This window comes from Typopeltis vanoorti, chromosome 24, assembly GCF_054136105.1.
Source record: "Typopeltis vanoorti isolate ZY-2024b chromosome 24, IOZ_Tvanoo_1.0, whole genome shotgun sequence".
In the NCBI taxonomy this organism is placed as follows: Eukaryota; Metazoa; Arthropoda; class Arachnida; order Uropygi; family Thelyphonidae; genus Typopeltis; species Typopeltis vanoorti.
Genome location: NC_143572.1, coordinates 60,091,101 through 60,108,490, shown reverse-complemented (window position 1 = coordinate 60,108,490; position 17,390 = coordinate 60,091,101). Strand labels below are relative to the sequence as shown.

The following is a 17,390-nucleotide window of genomic DNA, read 5'->3' as shown; positions in this document are numbered from 1 at the left end:
TTATCAATCTTCACCAAAAGGACAATTGGGCTCACTTCGGAGTTTTTTGACAAATGGACCTGTAAAAAACATGTCTAGGGTTGTTTGCTTCTGCCTATTTTTTAAAATGTTTCTCAAAAACTGCATGGACTTTTCATTAAATAGATCTGCAGTTCTGATAACCTCAGATTTGTTTGGATTCCATTTCATAGCAACATTTTGAACTTCCTCCCACTTTGCCAAAACATTTTTGATTTCATCAGTCGTAATTTGCTCTTTCTCTCCATCCTCATCTTCAGATGAAATTTCCATTTCCTTTTCTTCACATTGCTGCTTGAAAAGTTCTTTTAGCTCATCAGTAGTCAGTTCTCGGTCATGCATCTCCAATAATTCTTCAACATCTACTTCCAAGTTAAGATCATGAGCAGTTGCCACAATATCCTTTACCAATTTGTGTCCTTCATCTGAAGTTTTTTCATTACCAAAGGAAGGATACAGTTTCCTCCATGCTGCTTTGAGACATTTCTTTACTTCTTGCCAAGCCTTTACAATTAGCCTAATTGCTATGACAATGTTGAATTCTTCCTTCCAAAATTTTCTTAGGGTTATGTTGGTAGCTTCACACATTTCAAAGCCTGGTAAAAAGTGCCCTTGTGTAAAGTTTTTTAAAATTTGCAATTATCAGCTGATCCATAGGTTGAATCAGAGATGTAGTCTAAGGAGGAAGAAAAATCACCTTGATAAAATCTAATTCCTCTGGTAGCTCTTCTTGTATGCCAGTTGGATGGCCAGGTGCGTTATCCAAGGTTAAAATGGCTTTTAGAGGCAGATTGTTTTGCTCAAGATAGGCTTTGACAGTTGGTCCAAACACTTCGCGAATCCTGTCTCTAAATTCTATTCTTGTGACCCAGGCTTTGCTGTTAGACTTCCACAAAACACCAAGATTGGATTTAGAGACACTGAACTTTTTGAATGCTCGGGGATTCTCTGAGTGGTAGATTAACATTGGTTTTACCTTGCAGTCTCCACTTGCATTTGCTGCTAAAAGCAATGTTAACCTATCATTCATTGGCTTATGCCCAGGAAGTATTTTTTCTTCTTTTGTGATAAATGTCCTGTTGGGCATTTTCTTCCAAAATAACCCAGTCTCATCACAATTGAAGACTTATTGAGGTAGGTATTCTCCTTCTTCTATAATTCTTGTAAAGCTATTGACAAATTTATCTGCTGCTGCTTTGTCAGCACTAGCTGCCTCTTCGTGTCTGACCACACTATGAATTCCTGTTCTTTTTTTAAATTGTCAAACCAACCTCTGCTACTTTTGAAATCATCATCATCATCCACCTCAGAACTTGATCCCGAAGTCTTCTTTTTCAAATCTTGATAAATCTGTTTAGCTTTCTGACAGATTGCATTTTGAGATGTAGTATCACCCGCAATTCCTCTTTCTTTGATCCAAATTAGTAATAGATTTTCCACTTGCTCAAAAAGAAGCCCTCTGACATTCAACCTTGAAGTTCCCTTAGCAACCTTAGCCACCATAAGTTCTTCTTTCTTAGCCAAAATGGTTGATATTGTAGAATGACTGGTTTCATATATTCGAGCTAGCTGCATAACTTTCACACCTTCATGAAGTTTTGCTATTATTTCTTTCTTCTGTCCAACAGAGAAAATTTTTCTGGTTTTTTTCCCCCTCACTAGCTTTCTTTTTCGGACCCATTTTGTCACACGGTAAAAAAATTCACTCTATAAAAAAAAAAGATATGCAAAATACGGTATTATTACAAATTGTACAACACTAAGACAAGGGATACAAATAACATATCGTCACCTGAAAATAAAAGTTCAAAAAAAAGCCTTTTTGAAATAAAAGTTAACAATTAAATTTGAAACCTGCAATTTCTGACTTAGTGCATTTTGCTTGTAAGGCGACGATATTAGATACAGCACTCACCGTAACATACACTGATTAGCAGCTTATAGATACAACGATTATTATACAGATGAGATTTGATTTTGCCTTTTGATGGCGAATGAACAGTGACACACACCCGCCGATTTATTGTCTATATGAACCCAACACATAAAAAATAAATGCTTAAATACTCATTTTCATCATAAAATGCATTTATAACCACAAATTTTAAAATAAAGCACAGTACACTACAAGAAAAGAAACAATAAACGGAAAACATAAACAGCTGGCTATGATGTGTCAAACATATCTGAGCTTCATAGCTATGCCACGTGGCTGTTCTCTATCCAACGTCTTCCTGCGCGTGGCTGAGTGCGATCGGAAAATTCCGGTTTTTTAGATCGGATAGAGGTTCACATAATCTAGAGTCATTAACCAAAGCCTGTGTCGTTAACCAAGACATTTTTTTCTTACAGCCACTCGTCGTTAAACAAGTATGTCGTTATCTGAGGCCGTCGTTAACCAAGGCACCACTGTATATTTATTTATTCTGAACTATAATGCCAGTGATTATGAGATCATTAGCTGTGGAGTCAACTTATATCAATAACAAAGGATGATGAGCTGCAAGACAAAGAGACTAAAAAATCAGGAGAATTTGGTTAAAACACATCTAATATAAGAAAAGAAACATTATGCCCATACACGTGAATAAAATGTATACGGGTATACGGTTTTTCTTACCATGCTCTCATTATATGCTTTGCATATAATGAATCTGGCCATGCTTACCTCAGACTTTCTCTTTAAAGATTTTTTCCCATAGGGATTGCCTAATTTCACTGTTCATCTGTTTCACTCCTACCATATTTTTTATCAATGTAGTTAGATGTTCCTTATCGTAGATGTATTTTAACCAAATTCTTATAATTTTTTCAGTCTCTTTCTTGTTGGTACTGATATAACTTGACTCTGGAGCTAATGATTCCATAATCATTGGTATTATTAGTATCTTTGTATTCAGTGTTCGCAGCTCTCAACAACTTTGTATTATATGCAAACACATTTGACAAAAACTGCATGGAAAACTACTATAAGTTGGAGCAAATGGGAATATGAAGTTAATGCCATGAATGGGAACAGACATATATTAGAGTAGTAGTTGTACTAGGACCACTACTGTTTAATTTTCACTGTAGTTTAAATTGGAAATTTTAAGCCAAGATGAAGTGACTTGCAGATTTTGAATGTATGCAAAATAAAAATGTACACTTTATTTTCACTGTATTTAGATTAGAGCAATTCATTTTTATTTTTAGGTACATTTTTCAGAATGCACAGGTAGTGCTTAAGTGACACTGTCTTTCACTCTGTCTATACATTCAGCATATTTGAAGTGACTTGCAGATTTTGTATGTCAACAAAGCTTTTGGCTTGGATGACATTCGAAATCTGCAAGTCACTTTAAATTCAAAATTTTAAGCCAAAATGAACTACAGTGAAAATAAAATGCACATTTTTTATGATCCTCTGACAGCTGTGTTGTTCAGAATTTTGTTCTATACAACACTATAGAACAGAAGTTCGCTTTGAATGCTGTGTATGCATTTTTACTAAAACAGTTTGTTGACAACTATGTTGTTAAATTATTGCTTAATTGTATAATTGTTATGACATTAGATTTCAGCCATTCTAAAAAAACCCAATCAAATAGTCCACTCGTCTCAAATCAAGATTCCTGGGCAAAATGTGCATGATTGGCAGTAGAAAGGGGTGATTTTCAGAAAAATTTCAGCAGCATCTACTTAAAAGAAATCAGAAAGAATCGCACTTTGGTAGATCAAAAAAATTGCACTAGTAAGTACTGAAAATAAAATCTTAGATGCCCGAATCAATGTGATTCATTACATTTTTACATTATCATTCTTGAGTTTGCTTGTTACAGTAATATCTTTTGCTGTTTCTTTACACTTTTGTATCAGTTTCTTATACTCAATTTTATATTAAGACAAATTACTACCTCTCAATCCAATTGACTGTTTCACATACATGCATATAAAAACCAGGGCATTCGTGTATTCTACGCTGTGTGAGAACTCATAACTATTTGGAAAATCCTTCTAGATGGAACTTCCATCTTCTGTACTGAAAATCTTTGGCTGCAGCATTGTGCTCAATATTTTTTATAGGTAAAATTTTATTGCTATTTCTTAAAGAGAAAATAAAGGTCTTGAATGGAATTTTTGCAACTATTGCAGTTTGATATTGTGCATAACTGTTTGATTTCAAATATAGTATATGTAGTACTAAGAAGTAAAGGAACTACTTTAAACTGAGTATTAATAATTTCTTTCAGTAAAAAAAAAATGTCATAAGCAGACAGTGTTATTAAATATTTCTGGTAGCTTTAATTCAAATTTTAAAAAAAATGTTCAGTGGTACTTTTGTTTAAAATTATGCTAAGTGTTGGAATTAGTGGTGATCTTCATATGCATGACATTTTCTATAACTTTTTTAAAATACAATTTTTCCAAGTATAAAGGAATTAATGAAATGTGAGCTATATAAATAGTCTATGCCCTGTGAACCTCTGGGTGCATATGCAACTATGGAAGGGGTGATTAGAAAATCAGAGCATTTGGTTTTAGGTCAACTTGATTAAGCTATTTCCTGTATGCCAAAGATTCTTCGGGCACATTTGTGATCTAATGTTTTGAACTTATTCTTAGATGTCATGTCAATTGACAGTTTCTGTATGTGTAAGCATGCACATACGCTTGCATAAGCTATGTTTATACAGATTTTATATGTTCAGTTATTATTGATGGAATGATAACTGAACATATCATGCATTTTCAGATGCTGCGTACTGTGGTTGACTGAGTGAAAAAAAAATATATATATATATATCAGTCTCAGATGTTATTCACCAGTAGCTTTCTTATAAGTTAGTCACAGGATAATTAAATGTGTGGTAAAACTGCATGAATTCAATGATGTTTAATTTCAATGGTATATATCAGAACACAGAATTATAAGTAAATAATTATTTATTGACTTTTCGCTGGTGTTATAACCAGCATCTTCAGAGCACAAAAACAGTTTGTCACAGTACACGAGACTACAACAACATGGTGTAACAAAGGGGCTAGTTTAACAAAATTGTAGCAACAACACAAAGACTAAAGTTGTTGTAGTCTCGCATACTGTGACAAACTGTGTTTTTGTGCTCTGAAGGTGCTGGTTATAACACCAGCAAAATATCAGCAATAATTCAATAAATAATTATTTACTTATAATTCTGTGTTCTGATATACACCGTCAAAATTAAACAACATGAACGACGAGAAAAGCCTTTCTACACGTTCGATGAATTCAATGAGTTGTAATTTCTTTCAGTATGATTAAGCAGCGTTCTTTTATTCAGTAAACTGCTTTTTCAAAATTTTTAACTAACAAATTTTGAAAGAATTTCTTAGTTAAAAATTTTAGCTGAAATTAGTACCTTCAAATAGAACCTAATTATTGTGTGACATTTTGTCTTCTAGTGCCTGCAAGCATTTATTAAAATAGTGTGATCAAATTTGTAATATTTGGCCTACATTTAGATACTTGTCATCTAAATGTCAAAGTAATGTAAACTTCAACTATCAACATAGAAAACATCCAAAGAATTTACTTTTTTGAATATCTTTGTTACTTAATGAATCATACGAAAACCCACTATGTATACACAGAAGAACAAAATTAAGAAGACCAAAATTAATTAACATGTACTTAAAAATAATGACGTTCAATTTTACAATTAACTAAATGAAGCAGAAAAAGATATTCCAATGCTTACTTTCAATTACAACTGGTTATTACACTTTTCTAGCAAAAGTGGAGAATTTGATTTCAGCTTTTGAAAGGATAATCCTTAGAAAAATATTTGGACCAGTAAATGATAATGGTCTCTGGAGAATCAGATACAACTATGAGCTATATCAACTTTATAAAGAACCCACAATATCCAGTGTAATCAAGTCCAAAAAGTTGCAGAGGGCAGGATATGTTTTTTGTATGGAAAATGACAGTACAGTATTCTTATGAAGACAATCAATAGTAAAATTATTTGTAAAAGACCAAAAGGAAAACCTATAACAAGATGGATAGACACCATTAATAAAGATAGCAACATCATACTAAAGTGTCCAAAGCCATAAGAAGACTTACAATTAATAAATGAATTTTTTTTTTTAAGTATGATTTTACATAAAAGTTTTCACTTATCTTGTATGTAACTTTGCATTCTACAATTAACTAAATGAAGCAGAAAAAGATATTCCAGTGCCCACTTACTTTCAATTAACTGGTTATTACACTTTTCTAGCAAAGCATATTTTTTCCCCACTCCTTCAAACAAATTGAATTTTCAATAACACACACACAAAACTATTCAATATCAGAGTATGTAAGTTAGTGTATGTGAGGGTTATGGATATGAAATCCTCACATACACCGGTGCCAACTAACATGTGCACCAGCTCTATCCAGTACAAAATGTCCATCTTTTACTTGTTAAAAAGATGCATAATAATAAGTGATGTATTTAGTTTTTTTGAATATATCCTTCTATATTTACTAGAAGGAAATGCAATCAAATTATTTCATTAAATTATGTATTTATTAAGAGAAATACTCAGATAAATTTTGTCATATACAGAAATACAATATATAATCCTCTCAACCCTAAATTCTCCATCAGAGAATGAGAAGTCAGCCTCCCCTCCCTTAAATTAAAAGAAAATAGAAAAATGACTTACAAGTGAAATCAATTCTTCATTCACTGAAAGGACTGGAAAATGAAAGCAAAAGTATTTTTTTCTTTTTTGCATCTTCACACCAGAATCGAGCACACTTTAGAAGAAATCTAGCCATTCATTGCAACAGTTTTTAATATCTTTTCCCATATGTCGCTATACAGAGATTTTCATTAAAGCAATCAAGTTGGTAATACAAAATTTAAATCTTAATTCTCGCTGTGCAATTCTCTAACTACAGCTTTTCATTCATTTTTAAAGAATTGAAAAACATCGTCTAGTTGACAAAGGTTTTTCATTTTCAGCTGCAGCTTCACTGAAAAAGACTTGGGACTTTTTTTTTTTTCTGATGGTAGTTTTTAATGTAAAATGCCACCTGAATACTTCTCAAATAAATACTAAAATGTTATTTTCAACACTTCAGTTATAAAGTAAATTATCATACTTGACAGGAAATTATATTCTTGTTTTTATCCTATACCAAAGCATGAGCAAACAAAAGTTTGCGCATGAAATATCATCACTAGGCTACTTGTATACAGTAGTTGTTGACTTGACATCGAATTGCATAGTATAACTCCTTTCGAACATTTATATTTGGCATACATTATGGAAGGATGGGATATGTTGTGCATTATGGGCTGTTAAGGCAATTTAATGCATGTCAAAAACAAAGATACTTCACATGCCAACTTTTGTTTGTTCACACTTGGGTAAGGGATAAAAGAAATAATATATTTTCTTGTCTGTAATTTGCTGCATTCAACAGCCATAGGTATCAGACTAAAAACATTAGCAATAACCAATTTTTCTAATTGCAACCATATCAAAATTCTCTTCTAAAACAAAAGTAACACTTTTTTGGCAATTTAAAATGTAACAAATGTATTCAAATAAACCCAGAACCCAATATATTATTATTATTATTACTCGTGACACTTCCAAGGAGTCTGAAGACTCATCACGGGAGGACACCCACTGTACAATTCTCCATCTCCACCACTACACTGAACATCTACTAAGAATCATCTACACCAAAGCCGTCCACCACCACCACAACTAGTATTTTTTGTCTGTAAATTGCGTGTGTTCTGAAGGGCCGATTTGTCTGTATGCGGGATGAAAACCCAAGTTTCCGGGAGAAAAAAATCCCGCTACCTCTGTATGAGATCGGCTAACTCCATATAAAGATTCCTCCCAGATATTAATCCACCATGAAGTAGTTTTTCTAGTTTCACCAGTGATTTCTTATCACATTCCATGTGGTCATGAAGGCTAATTACTGGTAAAATGAGGAAAGGAAGAAAGTAGCTAAAACCCTATATAATAATCCATTATAAATCCTTACTGTAACATGAATACTGAATATATCTGTTTATCATGGGATAGGGAACAGAATGCAAAATCTATCACATTTAATTATTTGTTGGAAACAAGTTTAATATAAATACTGAATGTTATAAGAATTTAATATAAATCATACTATGCAGGCTTGTATATATATAAAAAAAAAAACTACAGAACTGTCATTTTTTTTTTAGTGTGAGCTCGGTTATTATTTTTTTTTTTAATCTCTCACATAGTAGAATTTTTACTAATATGGCTATTGCACTGTTGTGTTTTAGTATTTGTAGTGCTGGTGTGTGTTGGTTTTTTATTTATTTTCCATGGATGATTTTGTTTTTCTAGAGGTTATATCTTGTTTTTGTTGTTTTTTTTCATGTGGCTGTTTATTATTATTATTTTGCTGGTGACTGAAGTATGTTAAATTTTGAAGATGGATGGTGGTGTTTTTTAATTTTTCTTTGTGCAGTTATGGTGGCAGTTGTGTGCGTATGAGTGTGCATACACACGTGTGCTTACTTTATATTCTGCAAGGTTTTTTCATTTCCCTTTTCCTGACATGACTATCAGTTTCTAGCATGTACCTATTATAAGTAATGTTTTATGAATGATCTTTATATTCTTGGCTTTTTTTAATGTGAGGTTGGGTTTGTGGTGCTAGAGAGGAGGTGTTTGGTTCTTGGTATCTACATCTAAAGTATGATATGTTGGTTTCTCCGATTTCAAGTTCCATTTAATGCTCAAGGGCTACAGGTCAGAAGTATTTGGTACTTGTATCTGAACTTCTTATACTGGTGTGGCTATAACTGTTTTAAGAGAGATGTTGGTTTCACTGAGTTTAAAAGGTTAGATTAGTTCTTGAGGGCTACAGGTGCTAGAATTGTTTGGTAATATGTTTTTATTTCTTGGTACTTATGTTTCAAGCATTGGTGTGTGTGTTTCTGATTCAAAACTGAGTGGTGTGCGAGTCATTCACATTTAAAACTAAGGTACTTGTAAATTAGGTGTTTTATAGATGCTTATTAAGATTTGAACCACATTTCTTTGTTACTTCCCCCCCCCCCATTATTTTTGTGGTTTTACCAAGTTTTTTTTTATTTTTATTTTTGAATGTATTAATGTTGTTTTTGTATACTGACAGGTATATTAGTCCAGAGCTGGGAAGGGGATGATGATTTGCAGTTAAGAAATACAGGCTAATATCCTAGATATCAAGAGGTATACCTACCTTACAAAATAAGATAAGGTAGCAATCAATCCTGATTCCTGGTCAATTGCAGGTCAATTAACCACTTCATTAATGACAGTATTAAATGTCACATGAGAAATTAACAAAACAACTTACTATACACAGTTAATGAATTTTAACTATTGAGTTATCTAATAATTTTTTTTTTTGTTACTGAAAGTTATATAATGTAAAAAAATGTTAAAGACAGTTCATAATTAAAGTGAGCTAATGTAACAATTATTTGCTATAAGAAAAACTGATAAAAACCGAAACTGTTATAAGTTAGTATATAATGGATTTTGGTTTGATGAAGGAAATAGAACACTGGAATAACCAAGTGTTTGGTCTATTAATGGAATTTTAAGGTACTGAAGATTATAAGTAATAAAAGTCAAACTGATATGGTGGAATAAACAAGTTTGAGATTGATTTTCATTTTACTGAGCTGTTTGTAATAATTATCACAAAAATTTATGTAGTTTATGAAGTGATAATAAAGTAAGGCAGTGTGGTAGAACTGCAATAGATATATTTTTGCATGAAAAGAAAAATATTATAATAGTAAACAAATAATAGGAAGAAAGTAGTATTCAAAATTATCATATACTGAATTACTTTATAATAATAGTCTAAGATTAATGGGAAGTATATTTCTATATGAAGTGCAGTGTCAATTGGTTGATATCCACAGGTGTACTGCAAGGATGCGACTTACTGTGGTTTTGATTTCTCAGTAATCAGAGAGAGAGAGAGAGAGAGAGAGAGAGAGAGAGTTCTGAATACTTGTACCAATTAAATTACTAACGTGTGCCTATGTTCCAGCATTCTGATGCTATAATGTTAAAAATTTTCCATATCAATCCAACTGAAAATCTATGCATAAAAGTAGAATTTCAAATTCTGCATTGTTAGTTTACCATTATATCTTATAATTTCAATAATTCTTTGGTTTTAGACTATTTATATGAATTACAAATATTTCTATGTTTCTCATTACTTTAAATGGTGCTATTTCATGTATCAGAAATTTAATCTTAATAGAATCAGGCATGAGACAAATCAGATTACAAAAGAAAACGTGTCTACCTGATAAAAGAAATTTCATTTTAATGCTGAACATTAAATGTCTTGAAATACAGGTGTAATTTAAGTTTAATTTCATTACAACAGCGCTTCCCAAACTGGGGGCCGCTAGTTTTGTTGAGGGGGGCCGTGAAATAATGAAAACAAATTTAAAATGTTTTAAGACTAAGCAGATATTTTTTATCTTAAACGAAATGTATTTAATTTTTATTATTATTTTTTTTTTTATTTTAATGAAAAAAATCACACATTGGTGTTGGTTCACAAATTTTGCTTCTTGCATATTTCAGTGCTTAATGAATATTAGTAAATATATGATTATTCATATAAGTTTCATTTCATTACAATAAATATTATAATAATATATGTTTGTATTATGATTTTTTCCCCCCGATGGGGGCCGTGAAATATTTAAATTTTTCCAAAGAGACCTTTACATCCATAAGTTTGGGAAGCATGCATTACAAAGTTAGTGCATGCTTTTTTTTTTTTTTTTTAATTCAAAACATTTACAAAGTAACACTCTGATAGCAGATTCTCGAATGAGCTTCTATGAGATGCATCTTTAAAGCAGATCATGGCTTTCCATAGTGAATTATATATAATACACACACACATCCATAAATGCACTATGGAAAGAACTATTTTCAATAGGACTGGATGGAAGAACATGAAGATCACTCCTCAGAAGGTTGTATAAAGATGTGGAGTCAGCAAGGGTAGAAGAACTAGATTTTTTTGCTTGGAGAGTAGTGAATGAGTGGAATAGGTTGCCAGGAGTGGTTTGTAGTGTTGTCAGTGAATGAGCTTAAGGAAAAGTTTATGAAAGTTTTTTCTAGCTTAATTATTACTTAAATTATTACTGGCTTAAGGGAAAATATGGATAGGCATTGCAGGCATTCCACAATGCATTTTCATATCCCATGAAGATGCCCATAAAATAATAATAGCTGGAAATTTTTTTTAATATAAGTTCCACACATGAAAGGTAAAAGCTATTGAGTACTGTGAGTAAGCTAAGGATTTTTTCCCTATTTTTTATTACTTTTTAGAGTTTTTTTTTAATATAGTCCAGAACCCTTACTCTGGAAACCAAACATGGATCTCCAATAATGGGCAGAGTCTCACACTTGGCAATAATGTTCATCTCCTGCCTATTGGTTGAAGAGCAGATATGCTAATTGCTTGGCCAACCAGGCTGGCAAAGATAGAAACTACAGTAGTTAACCGTTATGATTTCAAAATCAAAAGGAATTCAGTTATTTACATTTTCAAAGTTTCTGATTTTCATATAGGTAAACATTAAAACACAGTGAAACTACTAAAAGAACTATTAATAATATCAAATATAACTTCCAAACATTGAGATTAAAAAACTATTCTGGTTATTAATGAAAAACAAAAATAAATTAATTTCATAAACCAAAACAAACTACTGTTATTTACTTCAGAAAGGAATGGATTTTAATTTATATTCTAGCCAGCCTGGATGGCAAGTGGATAGTGTCACCACACTCCAACTAACAGGTTTTGGGTTTCAATGTACCCAATGTACTATAGGATGTATACCCAATGTTGAATACCACCCTGCTTATTGCAGGCCAGAAAAAGTACCATGTCTTTGTTTCTGAATTATTATTCCCAGAGAGTCAAAGATTCATCAAGGGAGTCCACATTACCTATACCAGGTGTTATATGTTTTCTTATTACATTAGATGCATTCACCACTTCAACAGGCAAAATGTTCCACTTACTGCTCTGAGAAAAAATCTAGTTCTCACCTCTTTCTCAACTACACACAAACTTTCACAGATATCCCCTTGTTCTCTTTTCACCTTTAACATAATGAAAAAATTCATCAATTGATATCCCATAACACTCTTTCAGAACTTCATAGGCCTTTATCATATCACCCCCCTCCTTTTCCTGTTTAACAATGTCTACAATATTCTCAATCTGATCCTCATAACCTACATTCCATAATCGCAATATCAAGCATCTTTGTACCTCTTCAAGAAGCTTTTTCACAGCTTCTTTATACACCTGGAACCCAGGAGACCAAATCTGTGCACAGTAGTCCTGGTGCAATAGCATCAAAGCCTTGTAAAAAGGCAAAATGACTTCTTTATCATTACATGTCAATAGTCAGTTCAGCATTGAAGTTAATCTCAGAGGTGTATTTGCAATTTTTGGTATGTGACCTTTGAACTTCAACTTCCTATCCACCATAACTCTAAGATCCCTAACTTCATTAGTTTCCCCAAACATAATCTCACAATCTAATGTAATATGTCATTAAAAATCTCATCATGGCAGGGTGCACAGCCATTATAGTTTGTCCACATTTCTAGTCTATTCTAAACATTCTGTAACTGCTTTATATCAGTAGCATCCCTGAGAACCCTGCCTATCTTTGCAAAATCAAGTCCTTCACAATATCATTAATGTACAGAATGAACAAATCAAAGAACTGATTCCTGCAGATACCACTGGTCACCTGGCAGATTTAAACACTTTCTGACACCTTTCCATCAGACATCTGCTTATCCAAGTCAACAGTTTATATTCCAATCCTATATCCTCCACCTTTACTTGTTATTAAGTAAAGTAACTGCTCTAACACATGCATTTTTTTCTCCATAAATTCTACACAATGAATGCTGATTACCATGTAAACTTGAAAGAAACAATAGTATCCTGGTGTATCTATTTTCTTTATCCAACATGGCCATGACATTATCATAACATGAGCAGATTTCTCAGCTGTCAACCCATTTCTGTACACGAGTTCTTACCAAACTCCTAAAATCTTCACTACCATTCAAGAGATATTGATAGGCCAGTATTTTGGCACCACCCTTAAATTAAATAAATACATAAATTCAATAGGCTTAAATGTTTTGTGGGTGAAATTCACACACACAACAGAACCCTGTAAGTGAGTAACGAGCAACTGAGCACATTACACAAATTAGCTCTGAAAGCATACCATGGATAATATTATTATTTTTTGAGAAGATATTCAAGAATTGAACTTATTAGATAAGCACACATCTTCATTGTTTATCATGCAATAACATGATAAAAAAGTGAAGATAATATAGTCAGTCTTAATGAAATAGAAAAGAGAGAAAACTAATGCAGGAAGAACATCCAAGAGGAAAAATATATACAAGGATGATCACATGTGGACTTCAAGGTTAAGACTGCAAATCTTTCATTGGTTACAAATTTGGATCTAGTATTTAGAATTAGTTTGAAATGTAGTTAGATATTATTTCAATATTTCCAACTTTGGAAAAAAAGATTTCTGTTAAGATACTGGGTATCTTATCTTAAAACTTTCATGTCTGTTTTTTGCTATTATAAGCTATCAAGTAAATGGAATAAAGCCACAAGATTTACATAAGGAAAACCATAGATATGGGCTCCATGAACAGATGCTTAAAAATAAATGTAATACCTTTGAAAATTAAATATTTTACATCAGCAGTCTCGTAACAGATATTTATATTTTGCTTTTTATAGTAAAAAAATTTCAGACTTTCACTTTAACAGGTCTATTAAAGTGCGAAAGAGATTGCTGTAATTTTTTTTTTATTTTTTATTAATCTTTAATTTTCTAATTTAGTGTCAGATTTTAAATCACTGCTTATAACTTATGCTCATTCAAAAAGATGATATATTCAAGTATACGGAGATAAGTACTAGAGTGCATCTCAAATGCAAAAATACACAAACATGCATTTTAGGCAGCAGTGAAATAGACAAGTACTCATACTCGATATAAACACCTGCAGTTGTCTGCAAGTATTTGTAAGTCAGTCAGCCAACACTGATTGTGTCACTTATAAGCATTTTTTTTTTTTTTGGTTGTTTTTAACTGAAGTCCCAAAACAATACTCCTATATTCAATTAAAGTTTACTTAGATGATACTGCAGCATGTTATCCGAGTGCTAACAATTCTATAAAATATTAGCTAAAGATACTTACTATTCCATACATACTGGTCAATGCTCAAAATTCTGTTTTCTGTATTCAACTTTTTTCAGTAAGATCTCACAAATACCATAATCTATGAAACGCATTTCAAATCTCTACAAAAGTAGATGTGCCCTTTCTGAAAAGAATCTGAACAGAATTTATGTACATCCTGTTCTGCATTATAAAACTAATGTAAAGTTTGAGTTGACCTCACATAACCAAACCAATCAGTAAGTTTGCTATATTGCCAAGACATTCCATTCCTTTAAGGGTGTGTGGGGAGGAGCATTCTACTGTTAGAGGCCCACATGGGATTATAACTGGTATAATTACACTCACCATCAACTTTAAATGATGTTCTGATAACATATATTACAAAAAAAATTAATAAAAATTGAATACCAAGGTCATTTCACAGATGTAACAATCAAAACACTGTGATTTAATTTCTTCTCTTCATTTGCAATAGTTGTTTATTACCTTTCATAAAAAGGTTTACCTGGGCAACTCTAAGAAAAATGTGGATGAAGCATTGTCGCCAAATGTTTGTTACCTAAACGTTATGGTTACTAAGAGATTAGTTGACAGAATATCCATATACAAATCAATTCTAGGAAATATGGTTAACCAAGCAAGATAGCTTCTATATATCTGAGTAGAGATTATATATATATTACTCATTTCAATATATATATATATGAGCTGAAAAGTTAATAAAATTATATAGACACATACCTTTTTCCTAATTTAACTATTAAGTTTGATTCATAGCACTAATTGCATAAAATTATATACCATATAATTATTATTTCCACATGTTGCATTCTGAATTAAGTATAAAAGCACTTACCTTTCTGAATCATCCCCATTCACAGCACTCTTAATATTTAGTGTATCTGGCAGTACCTCAAGTAAAGCTGGAGGATTGGTAACAGGAGCAATCCTTAGTCCAGATGTTTCAGGAGTACTAGTAGAAACTGGGACCTGACTAGGAACATGATAGTTAGCATCCTGATTATTTACAGCTTGAGTTGTGGTTACTAAGGAACTCTCTGGAATGTTTGTAACTACTGAGACAGGTTGTGGCTGGGAAACAGGCATACCAGATGCTGTGATTTGAGGAGGTGGCTGAACAATAGTCTGTGGAATAGAAGACATTTGATTTGGCTGAGCAGCAGATATATTAGATGTTGATATAACCACTGGTGGTGGTGGTTGTGTAGTCTGTGGCTGCAAAGAAACGGGTACACCTTGGGCCTGTTGCTGTACTGCAGCAACAGCAGTAGTAGTAGCAGCAGCAACAACAGCTGCAGGCTGGAGTACTTGAGGTGGTTGGGACTGTGCTTGAGCTGTAATTTGGACACCTTGATGAGGTGGTTGAACAACAGTCTGAACACTCGGCTGTGGTGGCTGGGGTTGCTGAACTGGAGGAAGCTGAATTTGAGGTTGAGTTTGTGGTGGAAAAGTAGCCTGTGGCACCTGTGACAATGGTGGACCAGCAAAACCTGGCTGTTGGGTAGATTGCGGTGGTACTGTTTTGCCAGCAAAACTAGGTTGTGGTTGTGGAGGATGTACAAAAGTCTGCTGCTGAACTGCAGGGTTAGTCATGGTAGGCTGCGGCTGTGATGCTTCAGTAGGTACCTGGGAAGTCTGAATACCAACAGTTTGGACCATTATTTGAGGGGCTTGGTTGTTAATAGGAAGAATAATTCCATATAATGGCTGCTGAATTTGTTGAGGACCAACCGTCACTGATATGCTTCCAGGATAACTCTGATTGGTGGGAATCTCATACACATGTGCAACTCTGTTACTAATAGGTGGATTCTCACTAGGCATAGTACCTATTGTACTTTCTACATTTGAACCAGAGGCACCTAAACCTACACCCTGATCTAATGTATCCAATTTCGTTTCTGCTGACTGAACCGCTGGAGGGTCCATAAAATCCATACACAACCACCTACCACGTTTAAAGGGTTCACTACTTACTATTTTCACAACTTTAAACCTATGTTGCCACTGGTCAGGTAGTGTATTCATAATTGGTACATTTGCACCTATCACTGTTGAAGAAGTAGTCGTAGTAGTACTAGTTGTAACTGTAGTATCATTACTTGCTACAATATTTGGTCCAATACTTACATTTGTTGCAGCAACACTTACACTCACACTAAGAGGCACATCAACATTGACGGTAACTGCAGAAGGTTCACTCCCAGGTGGTTTAAGTGGAATGGATGGAGCTGAAGGTGTTGGTAAGTCATCGTTATTTGTATTACTATTATCCTCAGAGAGCTGGTCGTTATCTAAATCAGTAGTTCTTGAGCAGTCTAAAATATCGGAACTTAAATCCTCGGTGTGGCTTTCATCCAAGTCATCAGCACTGTCATCCCCCCCATCATTACTCAGTCTTGAGCCTTGCACGGTAACACTTGTAATTTGGAAAGACGTTGGTTTTTTCTTATGTCCTGCAAAATCCATTGCCGGCAATGCACTTTGGTGATTTGAATGTGAATCATTATATAAAGTACCACAATGTATCGTCGGAATTCCAACGACGTGGGGATCTCTTTCCGTTGAACTCCGGATAACATTTCCCTGCGACTTCTTGTCACTGTCAGCCATGATTGAACTAAGGTTCCAGCTGAATATGCGACTTACAATTGTATACCGCAGGTCGGAGTTAAAAATCCCCACGTTTTGGAGACTCAAAGGCAGATAAGCATAATAAACTTGCAGCAACATATGTAGATATTCATAATGAAATCCTAAAATATTAATGATATTTGCACAAGCAAAAAAATGTTGAGGAACACTTAGGTAGGTTATGACAAGTCACCGCTACCTTCTGTAACCCCAACAAAAATGGCGACCATGTGTGAAAACTGGGTGTTATGGGAAATACGCAACTTTACTTAGCGTCACCTACTGGAGATTGAAATTTTGGCGCCTTTTAAAAAAATTGTCACAGAGTAGCGAAACCAGTTAACATTAAAATTTAGTAAATTTTAATAAAGCAATCTTAACCAAATAATACCACCTTGTGAC

The 17,390-nt window shown here is 33.3% G+C and overlaps 1 protein-coding gene across 1 annotated transcript in view; it reads right to left on the bottom strand.

The window, feature by feature from the left end:
- LOC150093276 (uncharacterized) overlaps positions 1-17,183 on the bottom strand; it is a 281,578-nt gene extending 264,395 nt beyond the window's left edge. The window contains exon 1 of the mRNA XM_090414078.1: positions 15,190-17,183. Within this exon, the coding sequence (XP_090270204.1) occupies positions 15,190-17,087 (1,898 nt within the window). The 5' untranslated portion in view covers positions 17,088-17,183. The remainder of the gene's footprint in view (positions 1-15,189) is intronic.
- Between the last annotated feature and the right edge of the window lie 207 nt (positions 17,184-17,390).